The sequence below is a fragment of the Brassica rapa genome, chromosome A07, assembly GCF_000309985.2.
Source record: "Brassica rapa cultivar Chiifu-401-42 chromosome A07, CAAS_Brap_v3.01, whole genome shotgun sequence".
Taxonomy (NCBI): Eukaryota; Viridiplantae; Streptophyta; class Magnoliopsida; order Brassicales; family Brassicaceae; genus Brassica; species Brassica rapa.
The window spans coordinates 9,771,633-9,788,294 of NC_024801.2; the positions used below are offsets into that span (position 1 = coordinate 9,771,633).

At 30.3% G+C, this 16,662-nt stretch overlaps 2 protein-coding genes across 4 annotated transcripts; one reads left to right on the forward strand and one right to left on the reverse strand.

The window, feature by feature from the left end:
* Positions 1-409: 409 nt before the first annotated feature.
* Positions 410-3,160, reverse strand: LOC103828757 (putative E3 ubiquitin-protein ligase XBAT35). Of its 2 annotated transcripts, XM_009104390.3 has the most exons (10): positions 2,820-3,160; positions 2,632-2,746; positions 2,459-2,539; positions 2,271-2,359; positions 2,107-2,198; positions 1,882-1,963; positions 1,691-1,793; positions 1,533-1,604; positions 1,256-1,341; positions 410-1,179 (listed from the first exon to the last, which is right to left on the reverse strand). In XM_009104390.3, the coding sequence occupies exons 1-10, from the start codon at positions 2,919-2,921 to the stop codon at positions 655-657; spliced, it is 1,347 nt and encodes a 448-aa protein (XP_009102638.1). In that variant the 5' UTR covers positions 2,922-3,160; the 3' UTR covers positions 410-654. The 2 variants fall into 2 exon arrangements, with proteins under 2 accessions (XP_009102638.1, XP_009102639.1); XM_009104391.3 differs by lacking the exon at positions 1,533-1,604 and having other exon boundaries at positions 2,820-3,157.
* Positions 3,161-5,452: 2,292 nt separating this feature from the next.
* LOC103828758 lies at positions 5,453-16,140 on the forward strand. Of its 2 annotated transcripts, none has more exons than XM_009104392.3 (5): positions 5,453-14,879; positions 15,007-15,174; positions 15,394-15,597; positions 15,685-15,791; positions 15,882-16,140. In XM_009104392.3, exons 1-5 carry the CDS (start codon positions 14,707-14,709, stop codon positions 15,986-15,988), a joined length of 759 nt encoding a protein of 252 aa, XP_009102640.1. In that variant the 5' UTR covers positions 5,453-14,706; the 3' UTR covers positions 15,989-16,140. The 2 variants fall into 2 exon arrangements, with proteins under 2 accessions (XP_009102640.1, XP_009102641.1); XM_009104393.3 differs by having other exon boundaries at positions 5,466-14,913.
* The last annotated feature ends 522 nt before the right edge of the window (positions 16,141-16,662 follow it).

Sequence of the window (16,662 nt, forward strand, 5' to 3'; positions counted from 1 at the left end):
TTAGATTTGTAGTTGATGCCATTAATGGCAATGATATCATGCTTTTCTTTATGCTAAATTTGGTGGTGGTGATATCTCTATAGTACAGTCCAACCATTTATTCTACTAATCTTCTTCATACATAGAAAAGCAGTAAAATATTCCACTAGATACGCAATGCTCTTAGTTATTTTAGTCTTCTTTTTTTTTTTTTGAAATAATTGCTCATTTTACCTACTTATTATGGAGCAAGAAGGCACGTAGATTGCGTACGATTATTGAGTAATTAACGGAAAAGTTATCTGGACACACACAGTTTTACTAACCAATTAACTTTCCGTACAATGATTGACGTATGCTGTTATTACTTTTGGGAACCAATCTAATCCACGATTCAAGAACATTAAATATATTCAAAGATTTTATACCATAAACTATAAATTGAAAATACACTAATATTGTATGAATACTTTTTAACATTCTTCTTCCTTTCGTCCAAAACCATATATATATATACAAAACATACGTATTGTGTTGGAATTCCAAGTATAAACGTACTTTTTAAAAACACAAGCGTAACATAGAGATAGTTTCAATGGTTGAAAAACTTTAATCTCACAGCACAATGAAGGAGAGATATACTCCCCATGGAGTAAGTAGTAGTACCTGTCTATTTCAGACACGGTAAAGTTTAATGATCTGATCGATCTTGGCACGACAAACCGGACATCCCCATTTCTTGGCTTTGATCTCGGTCAAGCAAGACATGCATCCCGCGACATGTCCACACGGTACACAAACAGCTTCAGATGGAGCGTCAAGACATATCGAACACTGTCCAGAGCTTCCGTCATCTTTCTTTTCACCATCTGTTGAAGCTGGAAGGGAAGAAGGAGATGGGACATCGACAGGTGTTGAATCGATTGTTGGGTAATGAATAGGACCTTCCTCTACGGTTTCCATATCCTCATCTGCCAATGGAGGAGCTGATGGCGAAGGTTCATGGACAGTGACGCTTTCATGGCTATTGAAACCAGATGTGCTTGCTTTTCCTGAGGGAGGAGGAGTAGGAGGAAGAGGTGCAGATGATGAGCTTGCTTCACCTATGGAATGGTGATTGATATCTGGTGTGTCACTCATAGCAGGATGAAGTGGTGGCGCAGAAGGTGCAGTTTGGAGAAAGACTGGGGGATGCGCTGGCTGTATAAACCAAATGATTGAGTAAATGAAACAAGAGACCTCTATAAATCCAAATGGCTAATGTATTTGATATTACCTGGGGAATCCCTTTACATGCATCACAAAACCACTTAAGCTGTTGTCCGTCACCTTCAATCGAGGGCGCCAGTTTAAGACGTGTTTCTGTAAGAAAGACAATACAAACTTTACATGTTTCTACTTCACTTAAACATAATATCTATAATGCAAGTAACAGATAAACAGAGACATCGATTTTAGATACTTTCTTTGCAAGTTTCAAAACATGGAGGTAGAAGAAAATTAAAGATGTGAACTAAGGATCGGTAGCTAGCAACTAAACAGTGTAGACTTACGCCTAACTACTTGAGGCCTACGTCTCCCATGGGAGGCGCAGGCCCTTCGTCTTTGCCTCCTGCGGCTTGGGACTATCCACCAGCATAAAGTTCAATCATCATCCACAAAAACAAAGAGGTTGCATGTCAACAACATATAAAAAGTAGCAAGAAATTACTTGTGGAGTTATCGACAATCATCACTGAAGTATCAGACTGCTTCCCTTTTGGTTCCTCCAAATTTGCTTTCCACAAGGGCATCACTGTGCGTGGCTGTGCATCCTGATTACATCATAACAGTTTAGAAGCAGATAAACGATAAATCCAACACTTAAAAAGTGAAACATCCTGATATAAATGATCATCGTACCTGCAGACTAGCATACACAACCAGCTCCAACTTGAAAGGCTTTGCAGGGTTTCTTGAACCAGTTGGTACGATGACTACCCATCTGCAAAAATATTAAAATTCCTCAGATTTCAGGGAAAAAAGACAAGTCTACAAGAACAGATTTAGCTGCATGTGAAACAAAATCAATACACGAAAAAGGGATGGGGACTAATAATAAGGGTAAAGATTAATGGATACACTCACACTCTTCTTGAAAGAAGCTGAGGAGCAAATAAATCAAGAATGGCAGGTCCGTAAAATTCACGCATCCAACCAGAGAACAAGCAGATGTGACTCTACAGAATCCAGAACCCAAAACTGAGCACATCTTACGAATGATCAAGGAGGGAGGGTATCAGAAAACATACCTCAATTGCACGAACAACATTACTGAACCCTTTGACTCTAGCGACCTCAAGTGGTGTTTGGCAATCATCATTAAGAACAAGTGGGTTTGCTGCCAAACATTCAACAATGTCATATTAAGATAAAGAAAACAACAAATATATCCTAAAAATCACACTGACCAAGCCGTAGAATGAAAGTAAAAACATACCACCGTGTGAAAGAAGTAGCTTAACAGTGTTCTCAAGACCTCTTTTAGCAGCATGGTGCAGAGGAGTCCCTGCATGGCGAGCTGATGATACATACCAACACGAAGATAAAGACCACATTAGCTAAATCACATTCACTAAAAAAAAAAAAGGAAGGTTCTTTATTATAGAGTACCAGGACGATAAGCATTGACATTAGCACCCAACTCGATCAAAGTCTTGGCCACATCGTAAAGCTCCGAGTTCATGCAAGCCATTATCAAAGGCGTTTTGCCTTCTCTATCCATCCACTACAACAATCCCAAATCACACAAATTACCGAAATAGCCCTAATCTACGAGCAAGTTCAATAGTCAATCAAACCTCGAGGTCAGCTCCTTCGCGACGGAGAGATCGAATCCCTTCAGCGTTACCGTAGCTCACTTGCTGAAACAGCAATTCCCCTTTCGATTGCTGTTGCCCCATTCTTTGATCAAACCAAAAATCGAGAAAAAAATTCAACGAAAGGAGGAACGATCGATTATACACGGCAACCCAAGGAGACTAGAGCGAGCTCTCGTCTTTGGTGTGGTGGTGGTTGAATCGATCGGGAAAATTGAAGTTTTTTATCAAACAAAGGGAGACGATAAGAGAAGGAAGGGTCCCAGAAATTAATGACACTTGTCCTTTTTTTGTTTTTTTTTTCCTTAGCGAATAAGAAAGAGTTGTTTGGGGAGAAAGACTTTGTATTACACGTTTTCTCTATTTGTGAAACAGTCCCTGCATTCTATACAATTTCAACTTTGCACCCGCTGATCATTTTTCTGAATTTGTTTTTCTGTGTATATTTTTTTTTGAGATATACCCATAAATAACCATAAAAACGTTTTTGTCACAAATATAGTCCATAAGGAGTGGATTTTTGGGGTGGGTTTAAAATTTATAAAAAATTAAAAAATAAAAATGTTGAAATTTTTTTTGGCATTTCGAATTTCAAAATTTTTTTTTGAAAAAGTTATAAAAGTTTGAATTTGAAAACATACAATTCGAAATATTTCTTTTTTAATTTTTATTATTATTAATATATATATAAAGCAAGGGGTAGAAGAGTCTTTTGATTCTTTAATAAAACCTATTTTGGTGATTATTTTTGTTGAGGGCTATTTTGTGAGAAAAACTTAAATATGTTGGTTGTGATATTTTGTGATATTATTTTTAAAAATAAATTTAATATATTTGTGATATTTTGTTCAAAATGTTGGTTGTGTTAAAAGAACTTTTACCTTTTTTCACTGAAATATTTTTTTCAAAATATTAGACACATTAAACAAGAACTAAAAAATATAAAACATAAAATATATAGTACTATATTTTAATTTTAAAAAATAAAATAAAAATACCATTCAAGTTTTAAAAAATTTAAAAAATTTATATAATAAAATTTTATAAATAGTTTCAAAACTTTAAGTATTTAATTTTGTATCATTTAAAATATTTATTATTTATATTTTAGTATAATATAACTTTATCAAAGATACGATAATTAAAAAAACATGTTAATGTATTTATACAAATCAGAAATAATTATCACCAAAGTTTTAATTGGAGAAGATGAAAAAGTATAGTAGTATATATAGTTTCAAATCTATCTTATTAAAACTCAAGTACAAAATTGGAGTGTTTGGAGACTTGAATAGAAGTTTTAAAAATTTGGAGTGTTTGGAAACATGGATTGCAGTCTTTTAAAAAAAAATATTTTTGTTTGAAAACAAGGATAGTAGTATTAAGAAAAAAAGTAATGGGCTTATGTTTTTTTAAAAAATTGAAAGTTATCTAGGCCACTTTTAAAATATACCAAAATGGGTCAATCTAATTCTCTAAAAAAAATTTCTTCTAAACTAACCATAAAACAAAATTTAAACTTTATATACATATTTCAAATCAAAATAATAATTCAAATTTGATTTATATCAAAAATTGATTCAAAAATATACATATATTCAAAAATGGATTTTTACTAAACTATTTTTCAATAACCATTATAAAAAAATATTGTCAATATATATAAGAAAAATATAATACAAAGCCCAATTTGAAATACCAACTCAAATTATGGTTTTCATATTTCATATTAAGTTTTAAAAATATAATATATGTAATTATTTATATGATGGTATGTATAAAATACTATTAATTATATGATTACTTATATGATGGTACATATAAAATACGATTAATTATATGATGATAAAATACGATATATAATAATGACTAGGGATGGGCTTTTGGATACCCATACGGGTTTAGTTCTGATCGGTTTGTATTTTGGGTTTTTGGGGTCAAAGATTTCAGCCTTATTAGAATGTTTCTAAATTTTGGTTTGAGTTTGATTTGGATCTTTGCGGGTTTGGTTTGGGTTTGGATAACTAGTTTAAATTATTTTTAAAGTCTTAAATCATTATATATTTTAAATTTCTCAAAATGTATAAATAAAATAATATATTACGTATAAATTGAATAACATATGTCATAATACTTAAGCTTAACATATCAATTGGCTTGATTTAAAATTTTGGATACGAAATCAATAATTATTTTAAGTATTTTTGGTGATTTGAGTATACTTTAACTATTTCAGATATTTACTTTTGACTATCTATATATATTTTCAAGTATTTAAACCAATTTAAAAGTATCATTTTTGATGTTTTATATACGTTAAATCTAAAAATAATTAATATATATAAGTATATAAATCTATTTTTAGATAAATTCGAATACCCAAATACTTCGGTTCGGATCAGATTCGGTTCTCTAAATAACAAAATTTCGAATAATTAGAATATTTAATCAATTTATGTTTGGGTTTGGTACTATATCTTTGGATCGGTATCGGTTATGTTCCTCGGATTCATTTTTCCAAATCCTAATAATTACATGAAAAACAAATATCAACATATTTTTCAAAATATACACCCGCGCGCCTGCGCGGGTCAAAATCTAGTTTGTAATTATATATCAAACATTTACTTTAGTCTAGTGGATAAAATGTCTCTTTTAAACTGTATCAATGCACGAGTTTAAATCCCATAATGAGCATATTTTAAAAAAAAGATTAATCCAAAACGATGTCATTTTATTTTTTAATAGTTGACTAACTTCTATTACAGTCAATGTAGATTTAGGCACATTTTAAATAATTTCTATAATATTTTTGAATTATAATTGAGTTGAAATCATATTTAATATTGATTATTTGCCAAGTCGTATTTGGCACAACCAAAATTGTTTGGATCGAAAAAACCCTTTTCCCGTATTAACTTGTATTGGGTTTGGGCTAGAAAGAAAACTGGTGACTGGAGTTTAGCCTTATACTAGTATCATCTTTCGTGCTCAGCACAAGCATTCAATATGAAAAAAATAAAATGAATATAAAATATTGACTTTTTTTTCGAAACAGTTAAAAGTTATACGATATGAAAATTCTGGGAAAGCATCTCCACTAAAACATTGACATTAACTTTGTATACAATTGATGTCGACATTTATTGTAACTTTACATTCTTATCATGCATATTTTTTCTTATTACTCGTTTTTTCTTTCATTATTTCGAGAGGTATATTTGTTTCTAAATTTTTATTTATGAGTAAATCTACAAAATTTGGTAAGAAAAATAAAAATAAAAAGTATATATTCACCCAAAAGTAAACATAAATAATATCTCTAGAATATTATAAAACATATTTTAAAATAAGAAAAACCAACTTGAGGTTTGTTTTGATCTATAGGATTTCGAGGATCTGAGCATGTCTCATATTCCTCGAAGTAGGAATGGTCGGCGACTCGGCGTGGATGTCCCCTTGGTCTAGTAGTTTGACTAAGTGTTCATTAATGCTTCTACAGCAGGAGGTTTGGGTTTCGATCTCAAGAGAAGACATAATTATGAAAATTAATGAAGAAAAGACCGTAGAATCGTCTATAATATTTCTCATAGTTTGTAATACCACAATTGTCCAGCGTTAAAAATAGAATGGTCAGACGGATGGAGGTGCTCCTCGGAGAATCGACTCGTCTAACCACCACTTGATCTAGTGTAGATGGACAGTTGAAGAAAAAAAAGATCTATAGAGTAAACATAAGTCCTCGTTCCTACAACTATTTCTCTAGTTCTATTTTTTGCCTTCTAGTTTTCACCGCACTTTTTTTTTTTTGCTTATTGGCTTTGTAAATATGTTTTAAAGTGAGCTTCTTACTTTCATTCCTTGATATCACCACCACAGCAAATAAACATTTCCTAGCAAATCGAGAAATAGTTTAGTCTCTTTAAAAATGATATTAATCAAATGTATTTCTAATAAATATTATGTAAGTAGGCTAAAGGTAAATATTCATGAAAAAAATCAACATGTTGTAAATTACAGTGAATATTGAAAGGTTTGGGAGTATTTAGTCTCACTAACCTCGATTTAATCTTCAACTGTCAACTTTGCACTAAGCTTCTCTATAAAAAAAATTGTGTTTTTTTTCTTAAACATTGCAAAAAACTTTTCTTTACAAATATCTTCATAAGCCATATCGATCTGTTTGGTTAGAAATTAAAATTTCACCACTCTTTCACAAGGAGTCAAGGGGCCATTGCAAAGAAATTAGAAAATTACATTGAATGAATATATAGATGAATTTATAGCATCGTGAGTCAACCCTCCTGTATAGGAATAGTAACTGTTTTAAAACTATGTGATCATGGTAGTGTCAGAAATATTAGGGATTTATCTAAATTTTTATTTTATAGAGGTAAAGAAATAGAAATCAGTTATTAATCCATTTAGATGTTTATTTCTGCATTGGATTTTTCTTTAAATCGTTAAACATATCCACATGTTAGGATTTTATTCGCCATGCAACTTGCTTTTTAATATATAAATATAAGGAATTGGGGTCTCGAGCTTCTACAGGGAATGAAACAATGTTTTCAAAGTGGAAGAAATCGCCAAAAGACTACATTAAATACAGTTACGATGAGGATGGTCAGCCAAAGTACTTTAACAAGAGAAGAATAGAGTTTTAGGGATTCAGCAGGTATGTACCAAGGAGCATATCAAGATTCTTATGGAACACTTAGTAGGATAGTGTCGAAGCAGATTTACAAGTATTAAAACTTGCACAATCAAACTTATTCACTAAAAAAAGAAAGAGTCTTTATAGTACCATAAAAATAAACATTTACATTATCGCCAAATTCGAACAAAATTTTGGCAACATGATAAAGCCTAGAGTTCATGCATGCCATGATCAAAGGCATTTTTCATTCTCTATCCATCCACTACAATCCCAAATCAACAATTGCTAGAAACCCTAATTTCGAGCAATTTTGTAACAATAAATCAACAATATTGAACCATGAGGTCAGATCCATCACAACAAAAGAGATCTAATCTCGATATAGCGTTACCATAGCTCACTTTCTGAAACAACAACTCCCCTTTTGATTGTCGTTGCCACATTTTCTTCTTTGTCGATCAAATTAAAAATCGAGTAAATCGTCAGATGAAAGGAACAAGGATATATAACACGGCAACAAAATCAAGAAAATTGTCTTTGGTGGTAGATGAATCGATCAAAAAAAAAATTATCTGGAAATTTTGAAAATTTTCTTAACCAAAGGGAAATGATAACAGTTGGAGGATCCCAAAATATTAAAGAGACACTTGTTTTTCCTTACCAGAGAAGGAGTTTGGGAGAAGTCAGGATAAAATTATTGTTTACTGAAACATCAATTAACTAGAATAATTGGTTTACTGTTCATCAAATAATAGTTAACCTTTTAACCAAAAACAAAATCAGATTTCGACCCCATTTCAACCCAAAATTATAAAAATATCATATCAAAAATCATAAAACCATCATTAAAACATTTACTATCATCAGAGTTCAAACAAATCGGATGAAAAGACACAACAAATTTACAAAATTTATCAGCCAATTAGACCATGCATTTCTAATTATTGCAAATTATAATCACACAAAAGTCAACGAAAGGCACAAACCCATATTTTATATATGCATTGATGTTATCAGTTAGAAAACAATCATCGATGACAACATATGCAACTAATGGAACAAACATATGCAATATAATGGATTTACTCTTGTAATTTCACCAACCAAATATATTTGAGTTGAATTGGGGACATGTCTATGTATGAGAAGATCGATGATCATCATGTTTTGGTAGTTCTATGATAGTAGATCTGGCGGTGTAAGTAACTAAAATGGAATCCATCACTATTATTTCAGATACCTCTAGTAAATTATAGATGCTATATACATCACATATGTATTATTTATGGTGGAATTATTGATTCTAAAAGTGACTTAAAAAAGGTGACTTAAGATAAATTTAGATGGCAAAGAGAAAGAAGAATAAACAAAGAAGGGTTTGAGAGAAGAAAATGATAAACCCCCATTGTTCTTTGAGAAAGACAAACCAATATCGAGAGAAGAAGATGACACACCAACACTTTTGCAAATTGCTATGTTAATGTAGTAATACTAACATAACACACAAACGTACATGTATAAAATCAGGGAAGATAAACATACTTAGAAGTTTATTTCGGAATAAAACAGAATGTGGTCTTTGAATTTTTTGCAAATTTGATGCTGTAAGAGTCTTCTGAGTGTAAAATAGATTGTTACCCCTCTTTGCACAGATTTAATATTTATTATATTAAACCACTATAATATAAAGAGATCCATGTATTTTAATATAAAAAATAAATTTCATTGATCATAAAACATAGTTAAAAAAGTATAAGTCTACTAACAAAAGCATATACAAAAATAAACTAATAAAAACAACGATGACAACAACAACAATAGAAACAAAAAACACAAGAAAATAATTAAATGAAAAACTAACTTTCACTAACACGAACCACTTCAGCGGACGACATCTCATTGATCAATTCTATCTCACCTGTTCCTACTTGGACTAAATTAGCATTGAGAAGTAGTCTCCAAATTTTTCATTCATTTTCTTATGTATAGAGTGTTTAGTAGAGTTTGTCTGGTTCATCATTGTCTTGATAAATTGATTATCCACATGTATTTTCTTTTAAAGAAATATAAGACTCTTTAAAGATAACTAGAATGAATAAAACACCATTAAAATCAACTATACATTTTCAAACTTGAGTCTCTCTTTACATAGCTTAACAAATGCTATTACAATAATTTTAACTAAACTATTTCATGTCTCAAATGCATCTTATGGCTCATAAATTTTTGATGAAATTGTTCAACACATAACAACATAAGAAAACAAAATTCTAACCATTCAACTTCTCATGTTTCTCAAAAAGTGTTGATAAAAAAAAAAACCCCACTAAAGACATCACTATGTCTCGTTTCTACGAGAAGTATAAGTTGTGATATATATTAATTAATTAAATTTTATACCCACATTTTATAGGTTTATGAAACCTAAATATGAAAATATACAAAACATAAACAAAGGTCTTCCAAATATTAAAAGTGAGGGATTCAATAAACATTTCACTGAATGTTTTAATTTTTAAGCACTATAGAGATAACCTAATAGCTTGTCCACCAAACACTGGCCATAAAGCGTATTTTTTCTTAGACATCAGCTGTGTTATCTCCATCGAATGTACCAAGTTACACACAATGGAATATTTTAGCACTTCTAGTTGGAAAAGTTTGCCAAAACAAGTCTTTAATTTGCTCAATCTCGACAGTGCCTTCTAACGCGTCTCGTACAACCAAGAGCAAGCTGAGTTTTGAGTGGATGTTAAGTTGTTTGCAAGGAACCCGATCAGTAGCAAACATATGTTCCGGTAGTTCCTTGTCCCAACCTTCTTTACACGGACCACCTGCACATAGGAACAAGCCGACATGAGCGCCAATATGGTCAGGGATCGACAACTAAAACTATATAACCGAGTAAATTATGGTCGAAAATGAATCTTCCATCTTGTTGACTTGCGATTAGCACATAAAATTTTCTTAACCAATTATCAATGAATACAAATTGTAATTGGCAGATTGTGTCAGCGTTGTCCATGACTCCAGTTACTGAAAAGAGATCTCAATATATGTTGATAAACCTACACCAGCCAATTTAAACAATATAAACTATAGTGTTAACTTTAGCAATTTTATCGGCATCTTGTCTGCAGTCCAAAACTAGGCAGACCCTAGGGTAAATCCCATAAAGCAATGCCTTTAGGTTCCTTGATTTATTAATTTGTTAGAGGCATTATGTACAAAGTGTTTTCTTTGGTGTATTCAGTAAATAAAACACTCTTAAAATCATTGGATGTTTAAAATACTGTTAAAATCATCTACACACTTTCAAACTTGAGTATCTCTTTATATAAATAAATAAATGCTATCACAATAATCGTAACTAATTTTTTTTTGTGTCAATTTCATCTTCTGGCTTATTTTTTTTGATGAAGTTGTTCAACACACAATAACATTTAAAAAAAAGTTCAAACCATTCAAGTTTTCATATTTCTCAAAAAGTGTTGAATAACAAAAATCTTTAATGACATTATTTAGATCCAATCTTTTTAAATGTGAAGTGTAAGTTGTTATATTTATTAGCTAATTTAAAAAAATTACCCACATTTTGTAGGTTTATAAAACTCAAATATGATAAAACACAAAACATAAACAAAAGTCTTCTCAATATCAAAAGTGAAGGAATCAACAAACATTTCACTGATTGTTTTAATTATTAAATACTAACTAGGGATAACCTAATGGGATGTTCACCAAACATTCACCACAGAACTTATTTTTCCATAGACATCAACGGTATTATCTTCATCGAATGAATCAGTTTGCCTGAGATAAAACATGTGATTCTCGTTACATATATCAATAACTGCTATCACAATAACTGTAACAAAGCTATTTCTTGTGCCAAATGCATATCTTTGCTCATAAAATTTAATTAAAGTTGTTGAACACACAACATAAGAAAAAAAATTTCATACCATTCAACTGCTCATTTTCATCAACAAATGTTGAAATAAAGTAAAAACATTTGCATCAACTAATGTTGAAAGACATATTTAGATATCATCATTTTAAATGTGAAATGTAATTTGTAATACCTATTAATTAACAGAATTGTTTAGCCACATTTTATAGGTGTATGAAACCCAAAAGTGAACATATAAACATAAAAAAACTTTCTAATATTAAAAATTAAAGGACTAAACAAACTTTTCACTAAATTTTTAAGCAACTTATAATAAACACAAAACTACTAATACATAGAAAATAGTTTCAAGATAAGACAATTCCCCACATTCTACATGTAAAATTTTTAAGTTATGTTTTTCCAACTTTAAGAAGATATTTTATGATATAAAAGTATCCACATGTGTATGGGTACAGTTGTAAAATTTATAATTGAAAAAAATGATGAAAAAGAGAAAACAATATGGTAGATAACTTTTGTTTTCAAACTTACTATGATAGGTAATAATGAAAATTTATGATGATGAAATGTTTTTGTTAGTTATATAACAACAAATATTAATATTATAAATATGTTATATTGTTTAACATGTTATGCACACACACATACATATAAATATTATCTTTTGTAACTTCTTTGGTTTAAAATGTAAGTAATGTAAAATATATTTTTCTATTTAATTTTTATCATATTTACTTAAGTTTAAATTAACAATCTATTATTCTCTAAAAAAATTTATATCACATTTTTCTATACGATCTTAATACCACATATGCATATACACATAAATAAAACACCATTAAATTTGAAAATTGTAATATCTATTAATCCAGACTATATACATATATTTTGTAGGCGTATGAAACATAAAAGTGAAAAACACAAGTATCATACAAAAATACCAATAACATTAAAATTCAAAGAGTCAAATGATCTTTCAATTAATCGTTTTGAATATTATTACCATATGCGACATAACAAGTACATGCAAAAAATGTTTGTAAACAAAGAATTTCTAGTGAAAATAGATAAAATTTTCAAATATAGTTTCTACAACATAGAAAATATGAGAAAACAAAAGTCTATTATGCATTGTGATAAAAATTAAAAATAAAATTTATTGTTGTAAGATAAAGAATTCTTCTAAAGATAGAAAGTTTTAAGTAAATAATTGTTGCCTTACAGTTTCTTACTTAACCAAACAAGATTCAAATGATTGCAGTTGGAATACTTAAACAACAATCATATAAAATAAAGTTTCAAACTCTAACTAATTTACTAAACTTTAATTATCAATCAAAGCAAGTTCCATCTAATTACAAACAAATATATGATGGGTGAGCAAAACAACACACCTCCTAGCATTAACCACCGATTAATACAATACAAGAATATATATATCTTCTATAAAAAATAAAAAAAGATTGGCCAAATGAGTAAATTTGAAAAAAAAAACTAAATCATAGAACAATGATAACTATAACAAAAAGTCGTAAGTTAAATAAGGAATTAGCTTGATCTCACCAACTTGATTATCTTTAGAAGTTGACCTTGCATATGCCAATTTTATCTCACATTATCCTTCACAACTTTATGTAGAATTAAGAAGTAATCTTAATGATTCCCATGCGATTATTTTTCATACAGAGTAATTCTAATATGTTTTTTTTTGTTTAAGATATTTTTGATCAACGGATTTTTACATAAATGTTCTTTAGGATGACTATGCGACATTTCCTAGACAACCATACCAGATATAAGATTATATCCAACGGTTGACTTTATTTTTATCTTCAAATTCTAGTTTCTTCAAAATGAGAAAAATGAAGAAACATCTCCTCCAGTGGTTTGATCATTTTCTCTTTGTTAAGAATAAAGTTTAAATATGTTTCATCTCCAATTTATCATTAATTATTAATAACATTTTTCAGTTTTTCATTTTTACTAATGTTATCCAGTTATTTTTCTTTAACAATAATCCAACACTATTACTATGTGCAACATAAATTAATATTACCATATAGTAAAATTATTGCATAACATGAATAAACTAATAAATCCATCAGATTTTGTAAATAAACTATATATGTATAAAAGTGATTAAAAAACATGCTTTAAAATTAAAAAAAATTTGAAAATAAATATTTTCATGTTCTTCAATATATGTAAGTATCTAACTAGATGAAAATAATAGCTGAAATTATAAATTAACGGGAGAATATAATCATTTATAATGTTTTATAGCAAAAGATATGAATAAGCAAAAAGTAAGTATCAACTTCTGATTTTTTTTCTTTTTTTCAAAAAGTAAATATACAAACAAAATATATATTTAAATTTGAAGTAACATTGTCCATCACTTCATACTGAAGTAAGAACAAAGTAACATTAGAGGAAAATAATAAAAATTTATTGTTATAATAAAAAGAAAACGGTTAAGGAGAGAAAAACAATATAGTAGGTAATTGTGTTTAAAAGATCAATATTATAAAAGAAATTGAGAAGGATATGAAGAAATTTTTTTGTCAAATATATAATAGCACATAAATAGAAATTTTTATGTAATCTTTTTACTTGTTACTAAAAAAAACACACACACACATATATTCTTTTAAATTTACAAGTGTTTTACATGTATAATTCTGATGCATGTTATATTTTCATATTTGGTTAGGTTTAAGTTATCAATCTATCTACACCTATAAATTCATTGTTCCTTTTAAGTATGGGTGTTTAGTTTGCGGTTTAACTTTTTTTTGGTTTTTTTTTTTCATTTTTCAAGATATATGATCCATGCGGCTACTTAAGAAATTTATTTCAGTTTTTGCTCGTTATTTTGTTTTTGGTAGAGTTCAATGATTTTGGTGTTTTAAGATAAAATTTTGAGTATAACTTGTTTTTAGATAAAATATCGGGTAATTGAGATAATTTAAATATTCCAAATAAGAAATATTCGGGGGTTTTAGATAATTCGATTATAAATAGTGTTTTATAGTATTTAGTTGTTTCAAAACCAACTGAAACTAATATTTTAGGTATATAAAAATATTCTAAAATTTTAGGTATTTACACAGTTCTAAGTTTGGTTTCTATTCGGTTTTGGCTCTCAGGTTGGTTTCAATTCGATTTTGGTTTTTAAGATATAGAAAGACATGAATCATTCATATATCTGTGAATATTGATTAGGTTTGAGTCTTTTGACTTTTTTTTTTTTTTATTATTTTAGTTCGGTTTTCGATTTAAGTGCCCACGACATGACTAGTTCGTTCCTTCAATTTATATTATCCATTAACCAAACCGAAGTTTTTTTAGTTGGATTTAGTTCGGCAAACCGATATCAAACACCCGGTTTTCTTTCTGAAGCAAATGACGGAGAGATTCTTCCCGACGAAACCAAGCTCCGGCGGCGCCGGGAATCACCGGCGAGGTAACCTCACTCTCCTCTCCGGCCCGATTTCCTCGTAACTTTCTTCCCATAATAACTTTCTTCACTCTCTCTCTCTCTCTCTCTCTCTCTCTCTCTCCATGTTTCATCGTTCTCTCTCTATTGACAGAGGCAAAACCTCTCTGCTATTCCAATTCGCACTCAACATAGCGAGCGCTTCTCAAACCAACCACGTCGTCTTCATCTGCCACCGCAAAAGAATCGAATCCAACCCTCCCTTCCTCTCTCAGGGGATCGACCCTTCCTCCTCCGATGCATTCAATCGAATACAAATGAAGTAAGCAACTACTACACGGTTTAACTTGGTTATGTATGTTGTACATCTAATTTAAGATGGTTTAGTTCGGTTTAGTCCATACTCTATATTGTATATACTTGTACAAAGATCATTTTCTCTCATGATCTTCAATCTCTATGAAAAAGCAAAAAAAAAATAAAAAAAACTTAAATTCACTTAGCTTTGATTCACTTTGGACTTTATTTTGTAACTGAAAAGGTATGTGGATGATGATGAAGGACTTAGGAACTACTTTGCCGCGTTTCATCTCCATCTTGATCTCCCTCCTGCTGCACTTGTAATCGATGACTTTGGTGACTACTTCACCAACTCGAAGGGGAGTAGTTTAATGAACTCACGTGCTAGAGACATGGCCATGGTGCGCACTCTTGCTCTATGCCACAATGCTATTGCTCATGCCAAGTGAGAGTCTTTAACTTTGTTTTTCCAGTGAAAGGGTTTTTTTTCTTTTTTTTTGCAAGCACTACTAATGTGTTATATCTGTTTCAGCAAGAAAGCTGCTTGCGAGCTTGTGTTATCCGAGACCAGTTCTGGAGACTCCCCCAGGTCTTTGTTCATCTACAAACGATGGATCCCATCCATCTTTACAATTAAAGGTTTTGTTTTTTTTATCCTTTTCCCGATTTCATATAAGAAACATTTAACTCCAGAGTTTTGTAAAAACATCCATTGAATGTGTGATGAAGGTCATGGTGATGGGTCGTTTCTCTTGACAAGTAATGGTTCATCCCAGAAAAGCGCCAAGTATTCCATCGCGCTGCAGTATCTCATCTTAGAGGAGATTGTTAATTGATGAAAGAGTTAGTTCTTCCTTCTTACAACCAAGTATATGTCAAAGAAGAAAACAGTATGGTTTTCCTTATAACAAGTGTGTGTTGTGACATATTTGCCATATTTATAGTTCTTATAACTTTTTTTTTTAAATTAAAAACTATTGGGGATTAAGGAAGGGAAATTTGAACCGATAACCAACAAAAAAATTATATTTCACTAACTAACCATTTCTTTCCCTCTCTCTTTCCTTTTCTTCCTATCTCTCTCTACTCTATTACTACAAAACTAATATTTCTTCCAATATAGTTATTCAACAAATTAACCCATTAAGGAATAGGTAGGTATTTTTTTTTTTTTTGAATGAATGAATTTTAAATTTATTCATCAAAAAAACCTTTATACAACTAAAGGCATCCTTTATACTATATGAGCTATACCCAAACTCAACTCACAACCCTTCAAAAAGAAAAAGCTATTTACAATCTAGTTTGAAATCAAAACTGCATCAGCTTCTCCATCCACTTAACACCCTTCATTCCCATCAGACTGATTTTCTTTCTAATCCCCTTATCAATCAATCTTTTAAGCACTGGTAAAGGCAGCAGCTTATCTCCATGTTTGATCTTATTACGCTCACGCCAAACTGCATACAGAACAGCCTGAAAAGCATATCTGATGCAGAACAGACTCATC